Raw genomic sequence first — 21,238 nt, 5'->3', positions numbered from 1 at the left:
AGAAAGAAAGAAAGAAAGAAAGAAAGAAAGAAAGAAAGAAAGAAAGAAAGAAAGAAAGGCAAAAACTGTCCCTATCTTCAATGATCTACCCACTGTGCCACCAAGGGGCCTCTGGTGTAGACAGATTAAGCAACCCTGTCCAGGATCACATAGCTAATAAGTACCTGGGGCAGGTACTTCCCAAGTCCAACACTATCCACTGTACCTCCTCCCTGTCTAAAACATAGCAATGGGACCTGGACCTGTGATTTTACTAGCTCTGAACTCCAGTGGGATTTAAATTAAGTATTCCAACTGGACCTCTAATGGTCCCAACCAGTTACTAGAGAGTTAAGAGAGAATAGCACTCAGTCAAAAAGCATTTATTAAGTATTCATTGTGCTAAGCACTGGGGATACAAAGAAGGAAAAAAAAAAATATGACCCCCTAGCCTCAAAGAGCTCACATCCAAATGAAGCAGACAACATGTAAATAACAAGGTGGTGTTGCTGAAGCTTTCAGTCATGTCTGAGTCTTCATGACCCCATAATGGGTTTTCTTGGAGGTCTTCCATGTTCTTCTCCAGCTTATTTTATGGATTGAAACTGGGCCAAATAGGGTTAAGTGACTTGCCCAAGGTCACATAGCTAATAAGTGTCTGAGGCCAGATTTGAACTCAGGTAGATGAGTCTTCCTGACTCCAGGCCCACTACTCTACTATATCACATAGCTGCCCCCAAATAACTAAGTCTTTAAAAGATATAGAAGGAATCAATATCTGATATCCATAATGCCCTTAGTTTTTGCAACCTGAATATGGAAAGCATTGTCCTGGAAATCCCAAGCAGCTCACACTTCATTCACCCAGTGATCAAATTCCAGATTTGGTAAGTCACCACACAAATCTAAACTCAGTAGGCAACTTAAAGGATATGCCCTTCCAGGCAACCTAACACACTCAATACAGAGGGTAGACTGGGGATGGGAAAGCCCCCTGGGTCCACCAGTGAAATGGCTCGATCTTTACCCAACTCCAAGTACCAACAGGCACAACATCAGCTAATGCCAAAAGAAACTATTCATCTTGATCAGGGCATAGACATGTTTATGTTTCTAGGAGACTCATCACTGTACTGTTTCCAGTGGGTAGGAGGTGATGACCTTTTCCCCAAACGCCAATATATAAAAGTCCAAAAAAGTTTACCAAGTTATCCTCTGAAGAATTCCAAGCTGCAAGTAATACCTCATTGGACTGAGAGGCAGCCCAACTAATCAATCAATTAACAAACATTCATCAGCACCGTACTACACACTGGAAGCATCCTCCAAAACTACCTCTACACCTATACACAAAAATATTTCTCCACATACATACATACATTCCACCAATTATAGAATTCTTGAGGTTAACAAAATTCTCTTTTAAAATCAAAATCTCTTAGCTAAGATAACAAAACAGGAAAATGACAAATGCTGGAGAGGATGTGGAAAAATTGGAACACTAATGCATTGTTGGTGGAGTTGTGAACTGATTCAACCATTCTGGAGAGCAATCTGCAACTATGCCCAAAGGGCCATAAATAATTGCATACCCTTTGACCCAACAATACCACTTCTAGGGTTGTATCCCAAAGAGATCACAGAAGAGGAAGGAAGACCCATATGTACAAAAATAATTATAGCAGTTTTTTTTGTGTTGGCAAAGAATTAGAAATTAAGGAGAAGTCCATCAGCTGGGGAATGGCTAAAAAAGTTGTGGTATATGAATGTAATGGAATACTACTGTGCTATAAGAAATGAGGAGAAAATGGACTTCATATTTACCTGGAGAGCCTTATACAAACTGATGTTGAGTGAGAGCAGAACCAGGAGAAATCTGTACACAATTACAGACACAACATATGTGTGATGACCAACTTTGATTAGACTGGACTCTTCTCAGCAATGCAGGGTTATAAGACAACTCCAAAAGACTCATGATGGAGAGAGATGTCTACATTCAAAGAAAGAACTAGAAAGAACAGAGTTTGAATGCAGATTGAAGCAAACTACCTGCTGTCTTTCTTTTTCTTGTTTGGTTTTGTTTCCTCTTTCCCATTGCTCATTCCATCCATTACAATCCTTCTTTATAACCTGACTAATGTATAATGTGAGACAGAGTTAACATAAAGCACCGCTAAAAAACCTCCAAATTATAATCCATTCTTCACTTCTCTAGTATTTGTAGATCCTATACTTGATTGCATGCAGCCATAGGTGGGGGGGTAGGGAGGGGGTGGATGGGAGGAGAGGAAGCGGGAGAAAATTTGAAACTCAAGGGATTGTGGAACTGAATCTTGTAAACTAAAAGTAAACAAACAAATTAATAAAGACCAAAAAAAAGAAAATCAATATCTCTACCTCTATCACCCTTAAACCCACCATTTTACCCTTCAGTGTGAAGGTACTTTAATATGATTTCCTTCTAACTCCCATCTGAAACCAGAAACATCCATGGTGCCTTATAGGAAAAAAAAATTGTTTCATATCATAGACATAGAGCTGAAAAAGGGACTTGCCACATAATCCAAACCTGTCATTTTATTGACATGGAAACTGAGACCCATGTCTTTTGGATGACTTCTCCAAATGAGGCAGAATTTAAATCCAGATCCAACATTTTTCCCACTGTTTGGCACTGTCCTCTTCTGTCCTTCCTTTCAGCAGTACCTCCATAGCATTTTAATCCCTAATGCCTTCTTTGATAATTTTCAACAGTTTTCACCAGTTGAACTAAAGTTGAAAAACTGAAAAATTCTCTTTAAGCTTGAGGAAGAAGGGTGTCAAACATTTCTATGGTAACTACCCAAAGGTAACAGACACACCCCTAAATGATTCAGCAGAGACTTGTCAGCACATGTAGAAACCCAGGTTTTATTATTCAGCATCCAAAATTCAATCCCCCAAACTAGGGACAACCAAACTACACCCTATATTCAATTTCACCAAGCATATACAACCACCTGCCTCAAAAAGTCCATTTTTGTCCTGTAGGAAGAAGACTTTCAGACTCTGTTCCAAATCCAGTGGAGAAAAAAAAATACAAGAATTAGTGGTTCATTAATAACAGAAAATAATCACAACAAAAGGGAGGGGCACTACATTATTTCTCCAGAAACTATTTTATAATTAGATGTAGTAATTACTGCAAATGGGTGTAACCAACTTTTGACATAAGCTGCCTGACCTGCCTTATATTGCAGGAAACAAAAATTAACCATCATCCCCATGTCCCAAAATGCTGACAGGCTTCTAAAACAAAGCCAACGCTTCTGCTGCACTTAAGGATTCTACATATGCAATAATGTTATACATGTGTAATAACTTGGCCAATAGTTATAGCCATGGAGCCAAGATGGAAGAGTTGGTTAGTGTTAAGAAAAAAAATGTGATCTTATTCCAAAGCACTTTGGGGAAATGCATCTGGAGATGCTAAGCAGAAAAGCAGGGCTCAATCTCTTAAGGCAATAAAAATATTTAGTATTATTATTAATAATGGTGAGATGCTTGTAAAGCACTTTAAGATTTACAAAGAGATTTGCAAACATGATTTCATTTGACTGTACAGGGTGCACCCTTTCAACCACATCTTCAGGATGCCAAGGTACTCTCATGAGTAACTTCGACCTCACTCACTAATTTTTTTCCTATCTGGTTACCTTTCCTTCCATGGAGCCCCTAACTTTGGGTTCCATTTTTCCATTCTGGTAGGAGAGCATAGCTGGTCAACTCAGTCAACAAATATTTATCAAGCATTCTTCCTGGGTGCCAGGCACTGTGCTAAGTGCTAGAAATACAAAGAGAGGCAAAAATAGTTCCTGCCCTCAAGAAGCTCACCTTCCAAACACATAAATAGCTATCTAGGAGCATACAAGATATATATGGTCATATAAGTTATATGCTAAGCAGATGGAAGTTAATCTCATAAGGAAAGACACTTAGAAGGTAGGTGGGAGGGAATTAAGAAAGGCCTCATGCAAGAAGCAGGATTTGAGTTGAATCTTGAAGGAAGAAAGGGAAGTTTGGGGGAAGGGCGGGAGGGGGGGGGGGGCAGAGCATTCCAAGAATGGGAGGGCAGCCCGAGAGATTCAGAATCAAAGACTCCCTTGGGCTCTATGTAATAAGAATGGATCATTTTAGTTTATTAGACCCACTAAACAAAGGGGAAAGTGTGGCCAAATGATATCTGGTTAATTATTATCTACATTATCAGGCACTCTTGAGGGGAAGAACTAAACCCAATTCGTAAGAGGGCAGATTGCGGTAAGTTTAGAGAGATAAATCATGAGAATGCAAGGCACATTTTTCTCCAATACCATATGACATGGGTTACTTGGACACATTCCAGAATGATCATGACCCCCAAAAGGATTTGTTAAGGACAGAGACATTTACAAAGGTCTTTGGAAAGAACAAAAAAAGTTTGTGTGAAAGAGGGAAAGAAGGCAAGGCTCAATACATTCTCAACTTTTTTTAAGGAGAAGTTTTCCTTTGATATATCAAATATATCATTTTAAAAGTTGTCAAGCAAAGTGTCTGGTTCCTCCTAGGAAATTTTACCAGGTGCAATATGTTATTATCCAAGAATGCTGGCACACTGTTGTTTTTATACTCCTTAACCTCCCTAAAAAGCCAATCCAGGAGAGAATGAATACCCTGATTTTTGGTTACGCCAACTTGATAAAGCAGGCCAGGGCTGAGATAAGCTTAAATTTACCTTCTATTTTGTGCATGTGTGTTTGTTTATTGTTTGAATGTTGTGTGTAGAGTTGGGTTCTTTTTCCCCTATTCAAGAACTGAGAAACTAGGCCTCCCTGTGAATTTTAAACCAATGAATCAAAGCCAGACTGACTAGTTTGGAGAAGGCCTGCTTCAAGTTCTGACATTTCAAATCCACGTGATGGAGCCGTATTGCATCCATTTCCTGGGTGCTCAGTCCACCCAAAGCCAAGTCAGAGGTTGATTTCTGCAAAAGGTCATCTCCTATGTACTCAGTACAGATTTCTATATGGAATCATAAAAGAGAAAAAAATGAAAAACCATTCCAACAGAAAAGCATATTTTTTTCAAGGAATTAATATGCTGTTATGATTAGGCTGGATAGAGGAAGAAGAGAGAGTTAACATAAAGCACCACTAAAAAAATCTCCAAATTATAATCCATTCCTCACTCCTCTAGCAACTGGATTTAGTGCAGTATAGTTGAAAAAAAAAACTGAATTTGGCATCAGAAGAAATCTGGGTCTGCTTATTTCTTGTGGGATCTTACACTAGTTACTTATACTCTCTGGTCTCAATTTTCCCATCTATAAAATGAGGGTTATGCTAAATCAGCACTTCTCAAACATTTTCATCTCTGTGCACCTTTATATTCTTAAAAAGGCCTCAAAGAGCTTTCATTTATATGGGTTATGTCTATCAATATTTACTATATTAAAAATAAAAACAGATGTTATTTTTTAAATGTTGATTGATTCACATATAAATGACAATAAATCCATTGCATGTTCACATCAATGAAATATTTTAATGAAAAATAATTCTATTTTCCAAAACAAAAAAAAAGTTATTGAGAAGAATGGCATTGTTTTACGTATTTTTGCAAATCTCTCTTGCTTAATAGAAGACAGCTGGATTCTTATACCCACTTCTGCAGTCAATCCTTTGCAATACATTGTTTTGCTTAAAGTATATCAGGAAAATCTGTCCTCACACAGACATGCAGTCAGAAAAGGGAGGATTATTATAATATTAAAATAGGTTAGTATTACTATGAAAATAGTTTTGACCTTGAAGACCCAATGAAAAAGTCTTAGGGATCCCCAGCTGTCCTTAGGTCACACTTTGAGAATGTGTGGGCTAGATTATCTCTAAGGACCCTTCCAACTCAACCTATATCTAGGGCCCAATGAACATTAGTCCAGTTTCCATCTCTACAAAAGACTAACAGTAAAAAGGTAGCTGTTATGAGAAAAAGCTCAGTTCTAAAAACTCATTCAATCAAAAGTTATTTTTTTTGAGAATCTGTTTCATACAAAGGCACCATGCTATGTACTGCGAGGAATACCAAAAGGTATAGAAAGTGATCTGTGTGCTCAGGGAGTTTACAGTCTAATTGTTGGAGAAAAGTCATAAACCAAGTTAGCACTACACAAAATAAATGAGTACAATTAAAATAGAAAACGATCGAAAGGCGGTCCTACTTCATCATGCCACCTCCTCATAAATATCACAATACTTCTTAATTACCATTTATCTTTGATCATAAAGTTAAATGCTAAAGCAGCTAAAAGCAATATGGTTTTCATCACTTCGCACATATAATAGGTATCATGTTGCTTGCCTTCTCAATGGCGAGGGGAGGGGCTAAAGGGATGGCAAGAATTTGGGACTCAAAATTTAAAAATTAACACTAAATAAAGTATCTAGAAGCATATATCCAAAATTCTAGTTAAAGTTAACATGAGCCAGCTAGTTTTCATATTACTTAGGACTTATGTTAAATCTTGAAAGAATAAAAATAAGTTCTAATTCTTTTTAGCAAAAATTCAGAACCATTAATCATCAGCTTATTAGCATATCCATTGCATGTGTGTGTGAGTGAGTGTATGTAAAGGACTTAACATTAGGCAGACCTTTGTAGTTAATATTAAGATGAACCCAGCACATTGAAAACAAAACAAAAAATTAATTTAAAAAAAAAGATGAACCCAGCACCAGGTCTGTAGTAAAGAAGACCTGAGTTCAAAACCTCAGACACTTACTAGTTGGGTGACCCTGCAAAAAGTTTGCCTCTAGGGGTGGGGGGTAGGTGGCGCAGTGAATAGAGCAGCAGCCCTGGAGTCAGGAGGACCTGAGTTCAAATCTGACCTCAGACAACACAAAAACTAGCCGTGTGACCTTGGGAAAGTCCCTTAGCCCCAACTGCCCTCCAAAAAAAGGCAAAAAAAAAAAATAGTTTGCCTCTGTTTGCCTCAGTTTCCTCATTTATAATATTATTGATAATAGCACTTCATAGGGTGCTTGTGAGGATCAAATGACATTTTAAAAAATTATAAAGCACTTAGCATAGTGCCTGCCATGTAGAAAGTGCTATATAAATGTTAGTTGTCATCATCATCATTGCTATGATATACTTAAGTAAAAAAAAGTTCTGCAAATGCAAGGTCTAGGTGATATTGAAAATGCTGTAAAGTTAATATCACTTATGTGAATAAAGCTGCATTATATTAGCACACTTACTTTTCCTATGGAATCCTCATCATAATATTCCAAAAAAAATAGGGAATTTGTGCCATACACCATCATATTGCTATGGCCAATAAAAAAAAAAACCTATAACCCTGCTCAGTGTCTCTTCCCCAATGTTCTTTATCTAGTCCAGATCCAAGAACAACAAAGAATCAGGACCCTGGGGTTTGGAATATTATCATGTGTGTTAGACTCAACTCCCCAACTAAACAGAAAATTCCTTAAGTTCAGGGAAACTCAGTGTCCTACCACAAGTACTTGATCCAATGGCTTACACCTAGTAAGCACTTTCCTTATGTTCATTCTGTTGAATTAATTTTGATGAATACAAGATGATTAATTTAAGGTTCACTTTAATGAGACAAACTCACAGAACCCTAAAGTCAGAAGAGACTTTAGGAATCATTTTGTCAGCCCCTTCTACTCATACATAAGAAAAGTGGGTCCCAGTTTCCAAGGTCACATGTCTACTGACAAAACTGAGATTAGAGGCAAAGGTCTTCTTTCTCTTACTTTTTTTTTTTTTTTGCTTTTTATAGTGGGGAAAGGTAGGGCAATTGGGGTTAAGTGACTTGCCCAAGGTCACATGCCTAGTTTTTTGTGTTAAGTGTCTGAGGCCAAATTTGAACTCAGGTCCTCCTGACTCTAGGGCCAGTGCTCTATTCACTACGCCACCTAGCCACCCCTCTCTTGCTCTCTGCTACACCATTTTGACAAGGTTCAAGTAAACTAGACTGTTTACTATGTCTTTCATTTCTTCCCATTCCACAAAAGCATATTTGATCATTTTTGTGCTTTCTCCCTCCTGCTTTCATTTCTAAATCTAATATTTTTTCCTGTTGAAGTTTTTTTTTTTGGGGGGGGGGAGGGAAGGTAGGGTTGGTTGTTTTTTGAGATTGGGTCTCCCATGCTGGAGATGCAGCAGTCACTTATGGGCCCAAGCCCACTGCTAATCAGATATGAAGGTTAGGTCTGCTTCATTCATGACCTAGCCAGTTTACCCCTTTGTGTAAACCTTTGTGGCCTCCCACCCCACCCTCTGTCCATGGTAAGGGTCACCATATTGGTATGGACATTCAATGAATTTAGCCCCACCGTAGCTCAAATTCCCAAACTGAAGAGGTTCACCAGTCTTAGCCTCCTTAGTAGCAGGAATTATAGCCATACCATTCTTTTTCCCCACTGGCATAATCTCTAATTTCCCATGTGCCTAATCCATATTAATTTATCTAACACAACTTCCTCTACCCTGATGGGTGAAGGGAAACCAAATTATGTTATCTACTCAATATAACATGAATTTAGAATAGCATTTTTCCAACTCTAATATAAAATTTCAGAAAATCTAGGAATGAAAGGAGTGGGGAGGAGGTGTCAGAAAAACAAACTTTCGTCTGCCTTTTTCTAATGGGATTTAGCACTAACACAGTGCTCTATGCCTAAGAAATTCAGTTGATATTATCTTATAACATTGAATGTAAATATATGATACATAAATATAACATTGAATATAAATTCCCACAAGAACACTGGAAAAATATGTGTGTGGGGCCCAGCATATGTTGGTACCAAGAAACAAGCCTTTAAATCAGTCTGTGATTCATTCAGATGACTCAAAGAAAAGAGAAGAAATCAAAGCTTTAGCATCTGTTGGAGTAAAAAAAGGCCAAGGGAAAATAAGCAACAGTGAAAGGAGGTAGAATCAAGCAGCCACCAAGGTGTTCCAGAAACAAAAACTGTATGTTCCTGGCTAGGTCACTTCCCGCCCCTGCCAGATCTGTTTCCTCAGCTGAAAAATAAGGGAGATGGACTCTGACCAAAGGGTTCCAACTTTGAATAGATGATCCTATAATACTCAAATGGAAATATCTCAGGGCTGAATTTAAAAGAAACCATGATCATGATAAAATGTTCTGGGTTCCAGATGATTCCTAGACATAGAAACTCTAACCAACTAAAGGTCTATATGAAACAAACGGCCAAAAAAATCAGAGCTAGACAAAAGTCAGTCAACAATTGTGCCTCCAAAGGCAAAATGGAGAGTGCTCTAAAAGGAAAAGAAGAATGAAGTACCAAAGGAGAGAAGGGGACAAAGAGAGAAAAAGAGACAGAGACAGAGAAAGAAAGAGAAAGTCAGAGACAGATAGACAGTCAGAGAGTCAGAGACAGAGGGGAGGGGGAGAAGAGGGAGAGAGAAAAAGGCACAGAGACAGAAGCAGAAACAAGGGCGTGAAGGGGGAAGAGGGAAAGAGAGACAAGGGAGAGAGATTCTCCAAATCATTTTCATGTCTAATGGTGGAGGCAGGGAGGAAGAGTGAAAGATGGTTAGGAACAAAGGACATAGAACATTGCTGATGACTGCATCCTTGTACAGAACAGAACAGATGTCAGAATGACGTGAGCTGAGTCAAGCATAAAAAAAAAATTTTGAATTCATCCAGAACCCAGATAAACACAGGCAAAAGAAATACATATGTATATGTATACACATATGTATCTGCTCTTTGGTAAGACAAAATTGACTAGGTCAAAAAAAGTGTCTATTACTATTGAAAGTTGGCTCTGGAGCTGGGATGAGCTTGCCTTACAAAATAGACCTGATCCCTTTGATATGCTTTGAACTCTGCCTTTAGACAGAAAAAGACTATTTTAAATAGTGAACAGAATGTAAAAATGCTTCATTCTCAGGCAAAAACACTTTCTGTCTTCTCCATCAAATCCTATGAAGCCAAATATGCTCTAGCAAAATTAAATGTAGAACTGAGCCAATTACGGTCCGATGGAAAAAGCTTTGAGCTTTTGACAGAGAGACAGTCATGGGACCTGGGTTCGAATGTTTATTCTACCATTTAATATTTATGAATTGTTGGGTCATTCCAAATTACCCAGTTCTTAGTTTCCTCATCTGTAAAATGATAGATTTAGATTAAATGACCTCTAAGGATTCTTCCAATTATGGAACTGGTATCCTATTGTCTATTAGTTGGGGGAGATTGTGATTAGGAGAGAAGGAAGGAAAAAGAGGAAAAGAGTGAGAGAAAGCAATGAATTATCTGTGAAATGTTTGTAATTCTGTTCTTGTTATATCTTCAGAGTTCTTCTGTTCAAGCCATCACCCTTTGTAAAAGCTAGTTTTAATTTTTTGGAAATGTGGCAGTTTGGTGTGACTGTAGATAGAACATGGGACCTAGATTCAAAAACACTTGAATTCCAACTAAGTTCCCAACATTTAACAGTTGTGTGACCCTGGGTAAGACAAGTAACCTCTGTCTACCTCAGTTTCCTCATCTGTAAAATAGGGATAATACTAACACCTACCTCCCAGGGTTGTTGTTAGGACAAAATGGGGGTAATATTTGTAAATATCTTGCATATCTGTGTGTGTATACAATATATAACTACATAATATACAAAATATATTTAACCACATAGATGCTAGCTATTATCATTAGTCTAAATTCTCTATTTTATTTAGCTTATTTATATTTTGTTTGAAAAAGTGCACACAAGTAAAGTACTCAATTATTCTCTGCTCATGCAATTGTGGGAAAATTAAATGTCACTGAATGAAAGACTACCCACATCTATCCATGTGAATCATTAAGAAGGACTTGCTTAAGACAGGCCTGGTATTTTGAGTCACCAGGCTCCAGAAACCTGCCATAGTAAACTATGCAACTTAAAATTTTTGATAAACTCTGACTCTGATATCAGAGCATAAGCATAGTATAGCAGAAAAATCCCTTGATTTGGCATTGGAAGCCCTAAAGTTTCAAAGTATTGTAGATTTATGGCAAGAAGGACTAATGAGGTAATTCAGATCAACTTCGTTTTACAAATGAGAGAACTGAGACCCAGAAAGGTTAAGTAATTTGTCCAAGGTCGTACAAGTCCTCCCCCTACCTCTGTGTCTTTGCATAGTGGGTCTCCTTGGGCATTGTCCTTGCCCTTCACCCTTGCCTCATTGAAACTCTTCAAAGTTTCTTTAAAGCTAAGCACAAATGCCTCCCCCTCCACAAGACTTTTCCTGATTCCCCATGATTAGTGTGGTATCATGTAGTGTAGTTCATTTTGTTTTGAAATTAATTACCAGTTCACATGTTGTATTCCCTCAAAAAATAAACTCAAGGCTAGGGATTATTTGGGGGTTTGTCTTTCTGGCCCCAGTGCCTAGCACTGAGTAGTTACTTAATAAATGCTTCTCGAATATGAATTAAATTAAATCAGTTTCCTCAAAGAAGCAGTTTTCTGGACTTAGCACTAACTTTCTACCTTATGAAAATTTGTACCAAATATTTCACCTGTGGATAAACACTCACATAATAGAAACTATTTTTTTTTAATTCAACCTCTACCATTGATTAGCAGCATGGATGTATAAACAGGGGAAATTAATTATATCTAAATAAGGGATTTGATGTTCCAATAGTACTAACGTCCACAGTTGTGAAGAAAACAAGTTTCAAAGGAGGGGGAAGTGGGTATCAAGAAAGAAGGAGCAAATGCCCAACATGGATTTAGCCTTGTGCGTTAATGGGGAAAGCACAGGGCCAGGAACAAGAAGGCCTGGGTTCTGGTCAGGCTTTTAAGAATCCACACAGACTTAGAAGCCAGGCCTCACCTGAGTTCTCATGGCACAGAGAGCTTCCTATGCTGTCTTTTTTTTTTTTAGGTGGGAAGGCAAAGCAATTGGAGTTAAGTGACTTACTTGCCCAAGGTCACACAGCTAGTTATGTATCAACTGTCTGAGGCCAGATTTGAACTCAGGTCCTCCTTATTTCAGGGACAGTGTTCTATGCACTGCACCACTTAACTGCCCCTAAGCTGTCTTTTAAAAACTGAAAAAGCCATACTACTGAAAGTGTGGCAAATGTGGCTACGGGCCTCCAGGGACTATCTGTCTTGTCTGTCCTGCTCACCACATAAACCACTCTAGGAGAATTCTCCCCACAATCCTAATTTAGGTACAGGGATACATAGGGAACTGAGAGCTGCTACTCTTGGTTGGTAAGAGATGAGGGACAAAAGAAAGAACTGAGTTTATTCTTACCAACAGAAACACAAACTGATCTTCCCAAAAAAGGCTTATGGCAACTGGTTCCCCTCTGTACAAGAGAGAATCATGAGCCTTGGCACAAATACATGTATACCTAATTATTTCTCTGGCATAGACAAAAATATAACAAATATAGAGCTACAAGAGACTTTTGAGGTCATTAAGCTCAATTTTTACAAATGAGGAAACTAAGGCCCATAGAAGTCAAGACCCAGTAATGAATGCCACATGCCTTCAGGAAAAAACCTTCAGAGGTTTCCTGCTTTATAATTCTGTGCAGTATTAAGGCCTTCTACAAGCTGGCATCACCCAGGCACTGGCTTCTAGACCTTTATTCACACCGTTCCTTATGCTTGCAATGTAGACAGATTTATATCTAGATACAAATATGGGATCAGGAACACCTAAGTTCAAATCCAGTCTCCAACACTTTCTAGCTGTATGACTGTGGGTAAAACATGTCTGTCTACCTGACTTTCCTCATCCATAAAATAAGGATAAAAAAAAGTGTCTGCCTTTCAGGGTTATTGTGAAGATGAAATGAGAAGATATTTGTAAAGCACTTTGCAACCTTAAATTGATACATAAATTCTAAGTATTATTTGTATTCATAGCATAGTGTCTAGTACACAGTAACCATGTGATAAACATTTATTGATTTATCAATATATCGATAAATTTTGATTGATTCAGATTACAAAGTCCAAAGACATCTTATTTATTTACTAAAGTCACGCACTTCTACTGAAGACAAATTTACTCATCTGCAGCTTAATCATTCCCATGTATCACTGTCCTCAGCCACATAAAGAGGTAGCTAAAGTTTAGGACTGAGCTTGGGATTGGGGTAGGATCTTCCCCCACCAGAGAACAATAACAAAGATGGCGCCAGTCCTATGGGCAAATAGAGAGGAGCTATTCTCTACCCAAGAGTCCCTGTACACATCAGGTACCTAGATATTTTTTCTACAGTCAAAGCCCAAGAGATAACAAGTTTTCTGCTCCTTCTCATTCCCCGTAAGACTCAAGAAAATGAAAAGTCTGTGTGTACAACCTATGTCAAATTGTTTACCTTTTCAATGGTGGGGGAGGGGAGAAAATAAGAGACTCAAAAATTAAGAAAAAATAACTATTAAACATTTTTACATGCAATGGAGGAAATTAAAAAAAAAAAGAAAAAGAAAGTGGGAAGTTGCATACTCCATAGGGGTATACTCAATAACATAAACGGTCAGAATATCTTGGTCATGAAGTATTGGCAAATGTCACCTACAATGAAGCCTTTTCTTTTGAATGAAGGGGGGAAATAGGCAAACCTCCTCATGCTCAGCTGCTTGTACTCTCAAAACACTAATTCCTCACCTTCTGACCTATTTCTTAACTTGCCAGTCAATAACTTAAAGGGCTCAAGAGCCTCCTGCAGGAGCTTTGTGAGATCTCATTAAACTCATTCCTCACAAGGGCAGGAACTGCTTTGATGTGGGCTAGAAGCTGCTTTTGGTAATCAGAGAGGTTGTCAAAACCTGCCCAATAAAACCTAATTTTGACTTCAGAAGTTCAGGAACAGAGATGATTGAATCCAGCATAGTTAATTCTGCATTATCTATGAAGAAAGGGCATGCCAAATAAATTGAGTAATATTTCTGAAGGAATGTTCACTCTACAGTACTTAATTGAACTACCTATTTTCAAGCACTTTAACAGCATCAATTTGCAGGGATGTGGTAAGTCATAAATTTGTGGTAATGCAATACAAATGAATCTTAGCTATTTGTTAAAGTGGCTTACTTAAGGTCTTTCCTTGGAAATCTCTGAATAATGGAAATCTTCTTCCTCCTCCTCCTCTTCTTTTTTTTCACATTCTTCTCCTTCCTGATCTTCCTCCTTTTTCCTCCTCCTTTCTCCTTCCTTTTCCTGACCCATAACATTCCTTTTCCTATCTCTGGGTGCCTATCCCCCATGCCAAGAATAAACTTCCTCCTCAGCTCTGTCCCTAGTTACTTTCAAAGCTCAGCTCAAATACCATCTTCTTTGAGACGCTCCCCCAATTTCCCAATATTTTTTTATTTTCCCAATATTTTATATTTCCCCAATTTTTAATATATTTTTTATATATTAAAATATATAAAATATATTTTTAAGTACATGCTACCGCTCCCAATAGGTTATGTGTTGCAATAAGTTTCTTGAGGACAGGGATCATTCATTTTTGTTTTTGTATTCCCAAGACCTAAGCAAAATGTTTGACACTTTAAGTAGGAATTTGATACATGCTTGTTGGTTGATTGACTGTAATGCCATGTAAAATAGCACATTTATTTTATAAATGAGAAAATGCAAGCTAGAGAACCCGTCACCTGCCCCCAAGTCACACAGCACTTAGTTTGGGCTGGCATATGCTTAAATCAGCAGGAGGACCTGTCATGTCATTGATTCAGGAGTTCCCCCAACAGTATAGATCACAATCCAGACATAGCTGCCCATGCTGTGTAATTATTATCCATGTTCTCCCCTAAGTTTGCCGTGGGAGGTCCAGTCAGTGTTGACTTCTTTTCTCACTTTTTCCTGACACTGCAAAGGTAAGAGTGGAAAATTCTAGTGGGTCTACCTTTCTTCCCTCATTCTTGCTAGTCTAGCTTCTCTCTGAAGACATCATCCTTTACTCCTGTTCTTCAGAGTTCCTCAATGTTTATGTGTTCCAGTCTGCTCTGGAACACCTGAGCACCTTCACTGTCCTCTGTGGGCTACACCTTTTTAATTCTTCAGAGGCAAGATATCACGTCTTTACTGCCATATAGCAACACAGGTAAATGTCAGTACTGGATTGTAAAGCTCTTTTGCTAATCCCAAGCTTCACATGAAAGCTTTACAATTCCCCTAAGGAAATCCAGACCACTCTTTCTCCTATTCTTTCTCCTAAGACACAGTCCATCTATCCTATCTGTTTCAAATATACAAACTGTTGAACAAGCTCTATAAAGTGTCTATTCAATGCATGCTGAAATCTGAGCAATAGCCAGGCTTCAAACATTTGGTTTTCCTATGTGGATAGGCAGAACAAACAGACACTTACAGGTTATCTTAGAGGAGCCTCTGTAATATTGTAGAGCTTGAGGCTAAAAGAAGCAAAATATATGCAAGTAGGATATTTGGAGTGATTTTACCATCCACAAGGAATCCCTTGTCCTTGCATTTTTATTCTTCAATGTTGTTGGGATGACTTTGCTTAATTGGATATCTCAAAAAGATTTCTTCAGATAGGTTTTACCCTCCATTACTTTTCTCTGCTTTATGAGACAATATTGCCCATAATCATCCATTGTCCTTACAAACAAGATTTTACAAAAAAGTGTATGTTCTAACCCAGTGTTGCCTTTGGCAGCCATCTCTCTCCATCTGGCAAGTAATTCAAATGTGTCCTATGGGGCTTGCTTCCTCTGGGCTCTTGGAACTCCTTGTTGTAGCAATTAATTTACACTGGATAAACTTCTGGAAAAAATTATTATATTCGGTGTTCATATCACTTCTGTTTTCCACTTCCCATTTTTTTATTTCTAATTAATTTTGCAGGGTTAAATTGTTTCACTTGTGTGACATATCATTTCTCTCATTATTATTCTTTCTTCTTGTTTTATAAGAATTCTGATGAGAGGATAGTCTGACTGTACAGAAGCCACTGACCTGGGGGTAACTCCCATATCATTAATAAGCCTTTTCCTTTCTTTTGTTATATAATCTGTTTTGTTCTTTATGGTACTATTGCCACATCCACAACCTTCCAGTTTTTAAACTGTTCATGATCTAAAGTTATGAGACTACTTTGTAATCTAAAAGCCCTTGCCATTTCTGTTTCCTTCTTCCTGAACTATACTTTCCCATATATTTCTCCCCAGCCACAACTTTTCCCACTTTTGTACTCAAATCACTTTGTAAAAGAATATATGTTGGTTTAATTTGTAGCATTTTATCAAGTTCTTTTTAGAGAAATTCTGCCCCTTCTTCCTCAGCAAACACTATTGGTGTATAGATGATAATTATTTTCATGGGTGATCTTTTTGTTAACACTCATCATTAAATCTGCAACATGGGATGACCAAACATACCATGAAATAATGTTTCTTGTCGCTTTAGGACAAATGATAAAAACTGTTCTGCCCATTCCTTTCTTTTCCTCACCAAGGATTACCCGTGAGCCATCCTTCCATTCAACAGCAATTTCCTCCTTCCTTCTGGTTTCATTTATAGCAACTATAGTTACAGCAAAAATGTCAAGTTAATACGATTCAGCTCCTCCTGCGATGTGGTGGATATAAAATCCACTGCTCATTGGATTGGGATCTTCAGAGTAGTAGTAATCAAATTAAGTTTCTTGGTGATCTAAAGATCTGTGTGAGTCTTAGTACCTTCTGCCCCCTTTCCCGCTTCTTTGCCATTACCACTACAAGAGCAGAAAGGAGTCGTTGTCCTGTTGCTGCTGTTTGTCTTTCATTCTCGAAGAGGGCCATGATATCAGGGAGGTATGACATGACATGTAAGTGAATTGCAGTTAAGTGAGAGAGCACTATGAAAAGTCACCAGCCTCACTTTCTCCTCCAGAGCCATCTGGGTCCAATGGCCAGCTGTGGATCAGGTCCACTGGAGATGGTCCAGGATGCAGTGGGGGACATTGGCCTTTTTAAGCTAAGGTCTTCCCCGGGTCTCAGTCTGACTGAGGTAAAGCCCATTCAGTGATTAAGGCTCGGTAAGAAATGAGGCAAAGAATGGCCTCTTTAAAAAATATAGATCTGGGAGGGGAAGACCCTCAAGAATTCTGGCCAAAACAGAAACAACTTTTTATATTCCTGAACCAATCAGGGTCCAAAAAACAACCAAGTAGAGCTTGGCCTGTGGTCTATTGCTTGCTGATCAAAGAGAGCCAGAGTGATTTGAAGTCAAGGTTGATCTTTAAGAGAAAAAACAAAAACAATAAGAACTAAAGTCCATTTATCTTCAAACAGTTGGTAACTTAAGACTTTCTGCCATCTCAGGCAGATCCACATTACCAAGATTTTACCCCACCTGACAGTGTGAAAAGTAGGTTCTCCAAAGTAACTTGCTAGATGACTTACCTCTGAATCTTTGGGCTGCTGATTTCGAATGACAATCAGATTATACAGTATCCTATCATCATCTGCTTCTGTATGGGACACATCATGAGGTATGCTCCATAAATTCTTCTCATCATCCCTCACTAGAGTTGCTCCAAAAGAGGAGTAAGGATTGTTGCCACTAGAATTGAGGGTGGGGGAAAAGAGGGAGGGAGAAGAAGCAGAAAGGACAGTGAGTTTAGAGAACAATTCTATGTAGCACCTTTCTTTCTTTAACTTACACAATTAGTCTTTCAGGAATACCTAGATGGTAACAAAATAAAATTGTAAAAAGCAAATCAACAAAAATTTCTAATTATTTCATCACAACACCTTTGGGGTAGTTGGTCTACTTACTACCAATTTCCCAAATTCAAGATGGTTTTTTGATGGCTTAGTTCTAATTTCTGGTTACAATAAAGTGCCAAATATGTAAGCAAAGCAGGTGTGCCCAGAAAGGCCTGGTAATGATTTCTCAAAATCAGTCTGAGTCGGTCCAGCTCATGCATGAAAAACATCTCCACTGTAATGTACCGGACATATGCTTTCCTGAATCTATCTTGTGTGTCCTTGAGGAGCTGTGCACCATGACAAGGTAAGCTCAGTGGGAACTCTCCTTGTCCTGGGAAGACAGTCTCCTTGTCCTTTTAACACCAGGTGAAGGATGCTTCTTCACATACCTGGGCTACACACTTGGTCTTGGCCTTTAAACGAGGGAATAGATGCAGATCAAAAAGAACCACAGATGGAAGAGGGACGGTATATGATCATTCAATCATTCCTTAATGTAGTATTAAAAGAGCAAAGGGCCAATCCAGGGCCAAAATGGTTCAGCCTTTATCATGAATTTAATTTTGTCAGGGGGTCGAAACAACTTAGGAGACACAAGAAATATTTAGGGGAGTCTTATGAAGATCCTTCTCTTGACCTTATCTTTTTTTTTTTGAGGTTGGAAGGCAGGGCAATCGGGGTTAAGTAACTTGCCCAAGGTCACACAGCTAGTAAGTGTTAAGTGTCTGAGGCCAAATTTGAACTCAGGTCCTCCTGACTCTAGGTCCAGTGTTCTATTCACTGTGCCACCTAGCTGCCCTTTAACAATATCTTCTATATAAGTATTCAGATGACTCAGTCTTAATATTCCCCATTTGGTTCTATTAGATGCTTTCTAGTTTGTTTTTTTCCAAGTGAACGTCATGCTATTTCTGTTCCACGAAGTTGATCAAGTGAATTAATTCCCCAGATTCAAGGCTTATGGCTTATACCTAATTTTAAACATTTCTGTCCCAGAAATGTCCCTTACTCCCCTTATCACACTTTTATTGCAGAAATGAATCAGTTGCAATTCAAATAGGTCTGTCCATGCAGTTCAGCTGCCATAAGTAAACTCTCCCTAACCTGGAGTTCCCATGGCTGCATCAGAGCTAATTGTTAACACTGATATAGCTCTTAAATGTTTGTAAAGTGCTTTACATATATGTATGTATGTCATATGATCTTTACAAGACTGGGAGGTTAGTGCTATTATGATCCCCATTTTACAGATGAGAAGACTGAAGCTGAGAGCCAGGCTCACATAACTAGTAAGTGCCTGACGTAGGATTCAACCGAGTCTTTCTGACTCCAAGTCCAGCATTCTAACCACTGGGCAACCTAACAGACTCAGTGTTTCTCCTTTACCCAATCTCAAGGGTTTCACAAGACACAGTTGTCACATGGAACCCAAGATTTGGGGGGCTCATCCAACTCAATGTATCTGATGATATTCTAATCTAAATCTTTTCCTGGCCAAAATAAAATGCTGAGCTATTTTCTATCACTTCATTAATGTGAATTTAGCAATCTAATATTTGGAAGAAAAATAAAGCTAGGGGCCATATAAACATCTTAATTAGTCTGTGCTAGCCGTGATGTTTGCCAAGTTGACAGTTGTAAACAGGTCTTACGGAAGACTTCAGTTCCCAAAACATAAAAATCATTTTGATGTTAAGGACCATATATCCTTGCTCTACCAACAGCTATACCAAAATTGGAATAATACAGAGAAGAAAACCACAATCCCTGAACAAGAATGACACAGAAGTTCAGGAAGCAATCCCTACTTTTTTCAGTAATGATCCTCCCCCTCAGACCTCACACAGTACTTTAAGACAATAACACTCTACAGCATTATTATAATTATCTGTGTTTGCATCTTATATTTCCCCTAACCTTAAAGTCCCTGGAAGACAGAGACTGTATCTTATCTAAAAAAAATTTTTTAGGAAGACCTTAGTTCAAATTCAGCCCCAGACACTTGCTACCTATGTGACCTTGGGAAAGTCACTTAACCTGTTTGCCTCAGTTTTCCTAATCTGTAAATGGGCATAATGATAGCAACCTACCTCCTATTTGTATAGCATTTAGCACAGTACCTGGCATATAGTAAGTGTTACATAAATGTTAGCTCTTATATTATCTCCCTTTATGTCTAGCACAGCACTACGTATGCAGTTGGCACTTAATAAATATTTGTTGTGGGGCAGCTAGGTAGTGCAGTGAATAGAGCACCAGCCCTGGAATCAGGAGGACCTGAGTTCACATCTGGCCTCAGGCACTTAACACAAAACTAGCCGTGTGACCTTGGGCAAGTCACTTAACCCCAACTGCCCTGCTTTCCCTCCTCCAAAAGAAGCAAAAAAAGTAAAAATAAATATTTGCTAAATGGTCTTCTTTCCTATCTCCTTCTATACTAGGGACATGGAAGGTACACAATCAATACTTATGGAATAATCATAATTGCTAACCTTTATATAGTGCTTTAAGGTTGGCAAAGTGCTTTACAAGAATATCCCACTGACCCTCATGACAACCCTGTCAAGTAGATGCCATAATTATCTCTTTTGGAGATGAGGAAACTGAGGCTGAAGAAGGTTAAATGACATGTTCAGGGTCACACAGTTATTAAATATAAGAGGCAGGATTTGAACTCAGGTTTTCCTGACTCTATTCACTATGCTCCTTACCAGCCTCACTATGCCACATCTCATTATCTCAAGAATTGAGAAAGAATTAAATGAACAGATATTCAATGATGCTAAAGAAAATCCAAGAGGCATTTAACTTCACCACCTTTTTAAAACTTCCCCAAAGCAGCAAAGTCAGAAATCATCCAGGACCTAAGGTGGCTCACCAATGATAATAGCATCCTGACCATGGGTCTAACCCACTCTTTCTCTGTTAGACCACAAGTTCCTTTTCTCTTCTGGGTATAATACCAAAACCCACAGTATCCTCCTCCATGCAAGAAAACAGAAACCTTTATATTAAATTTCCCAAGAAGTCTTATGAGGCCCACTGACGTGAGCATTCCTGGCCTGCCCCACCAATTAGATGCAGGGTCTACCCATCAGTCACTGAATTATTTTCTCTCTAAATATAGTCCACACCTCTGAGTCCAAAAGTAATAAAACAAGTAATAAACCGAGTGGCCTTAAATATGGCGCTGTTGTCTACGAATTCTTACTAATATTTTCTAACTTTCTGGTCCCCAGATCTTGTCTTCTTGCCCCTACAATTTCCTGCCTGTTTCTCCATATCCTGGCTGACTTTCCTAGACTGGACCTTTCTTTCACCTGCCTAGATTTCTGTTTTTCTTTTTCTTTCTTTTTGCTACATTTGAGATCCAAGCTGTTTCCCTCTGTCTTCCCAACACCGAATTAGAGAAGGAGAATTTTTGGTACAGATACAGCAAGATAGATAGATTAGATAGATAGATAGATAGATAGATAGATAGATAGATAGATAGATAG

General features: G+C 38.4%; 1 protein-coding gene and 1 non-coding gene across 2 annotated transcripts in view; one reads left to right on the top strand and one right to left on the bottom strand.

The window, feature by feature from the left end:
• MREG (melanoregulin) overlaps positions 1–21,238 on the bottom strand; it is a 74,329-nt gene that overhangs the window by 34,725 nt on the left and 18,366 nt on the right. The window contains exon 2 of the mRNA XM_069075189.1: positions 17,433–17,592. Coding sequence (XP_068931290.1) covers positions 17,433–17,592 — 160 coding nt within the window. The remainder of the gene's footprint in view (positions 1–17,432; positions 17,593–21,238) is intronic.
• On the top strand, positions 19,451–19,553 carry LOC138151737 (U6 spliceosomal RNA). Its single transcript, XR_011165897.1, has one exon. It is a non-coding gene; the product is annotated as a U6 spliceosomal RNA (small nuclear RNA).

Source organism: Petaurus breviceps, unplaced genomic scaffold, assembly GCF_028583685.1.
Source record: "Petaurus breviceps papuanus isolate PSGF00001 unplaced genomic scaffold, PetGlider_PUasm1.0 90903, whole genome shotgun sequence".
NCBI lineage: Eukaryota > Metazoa > Chordata > Mammalia > Diprotodontia > Petauridae > Petaurus > Petaurus breviceps.
Note: the sequence above shows the minus strand (reverse complement) of the source record. Positions and strands in the feature narration are given on the sequence as shown.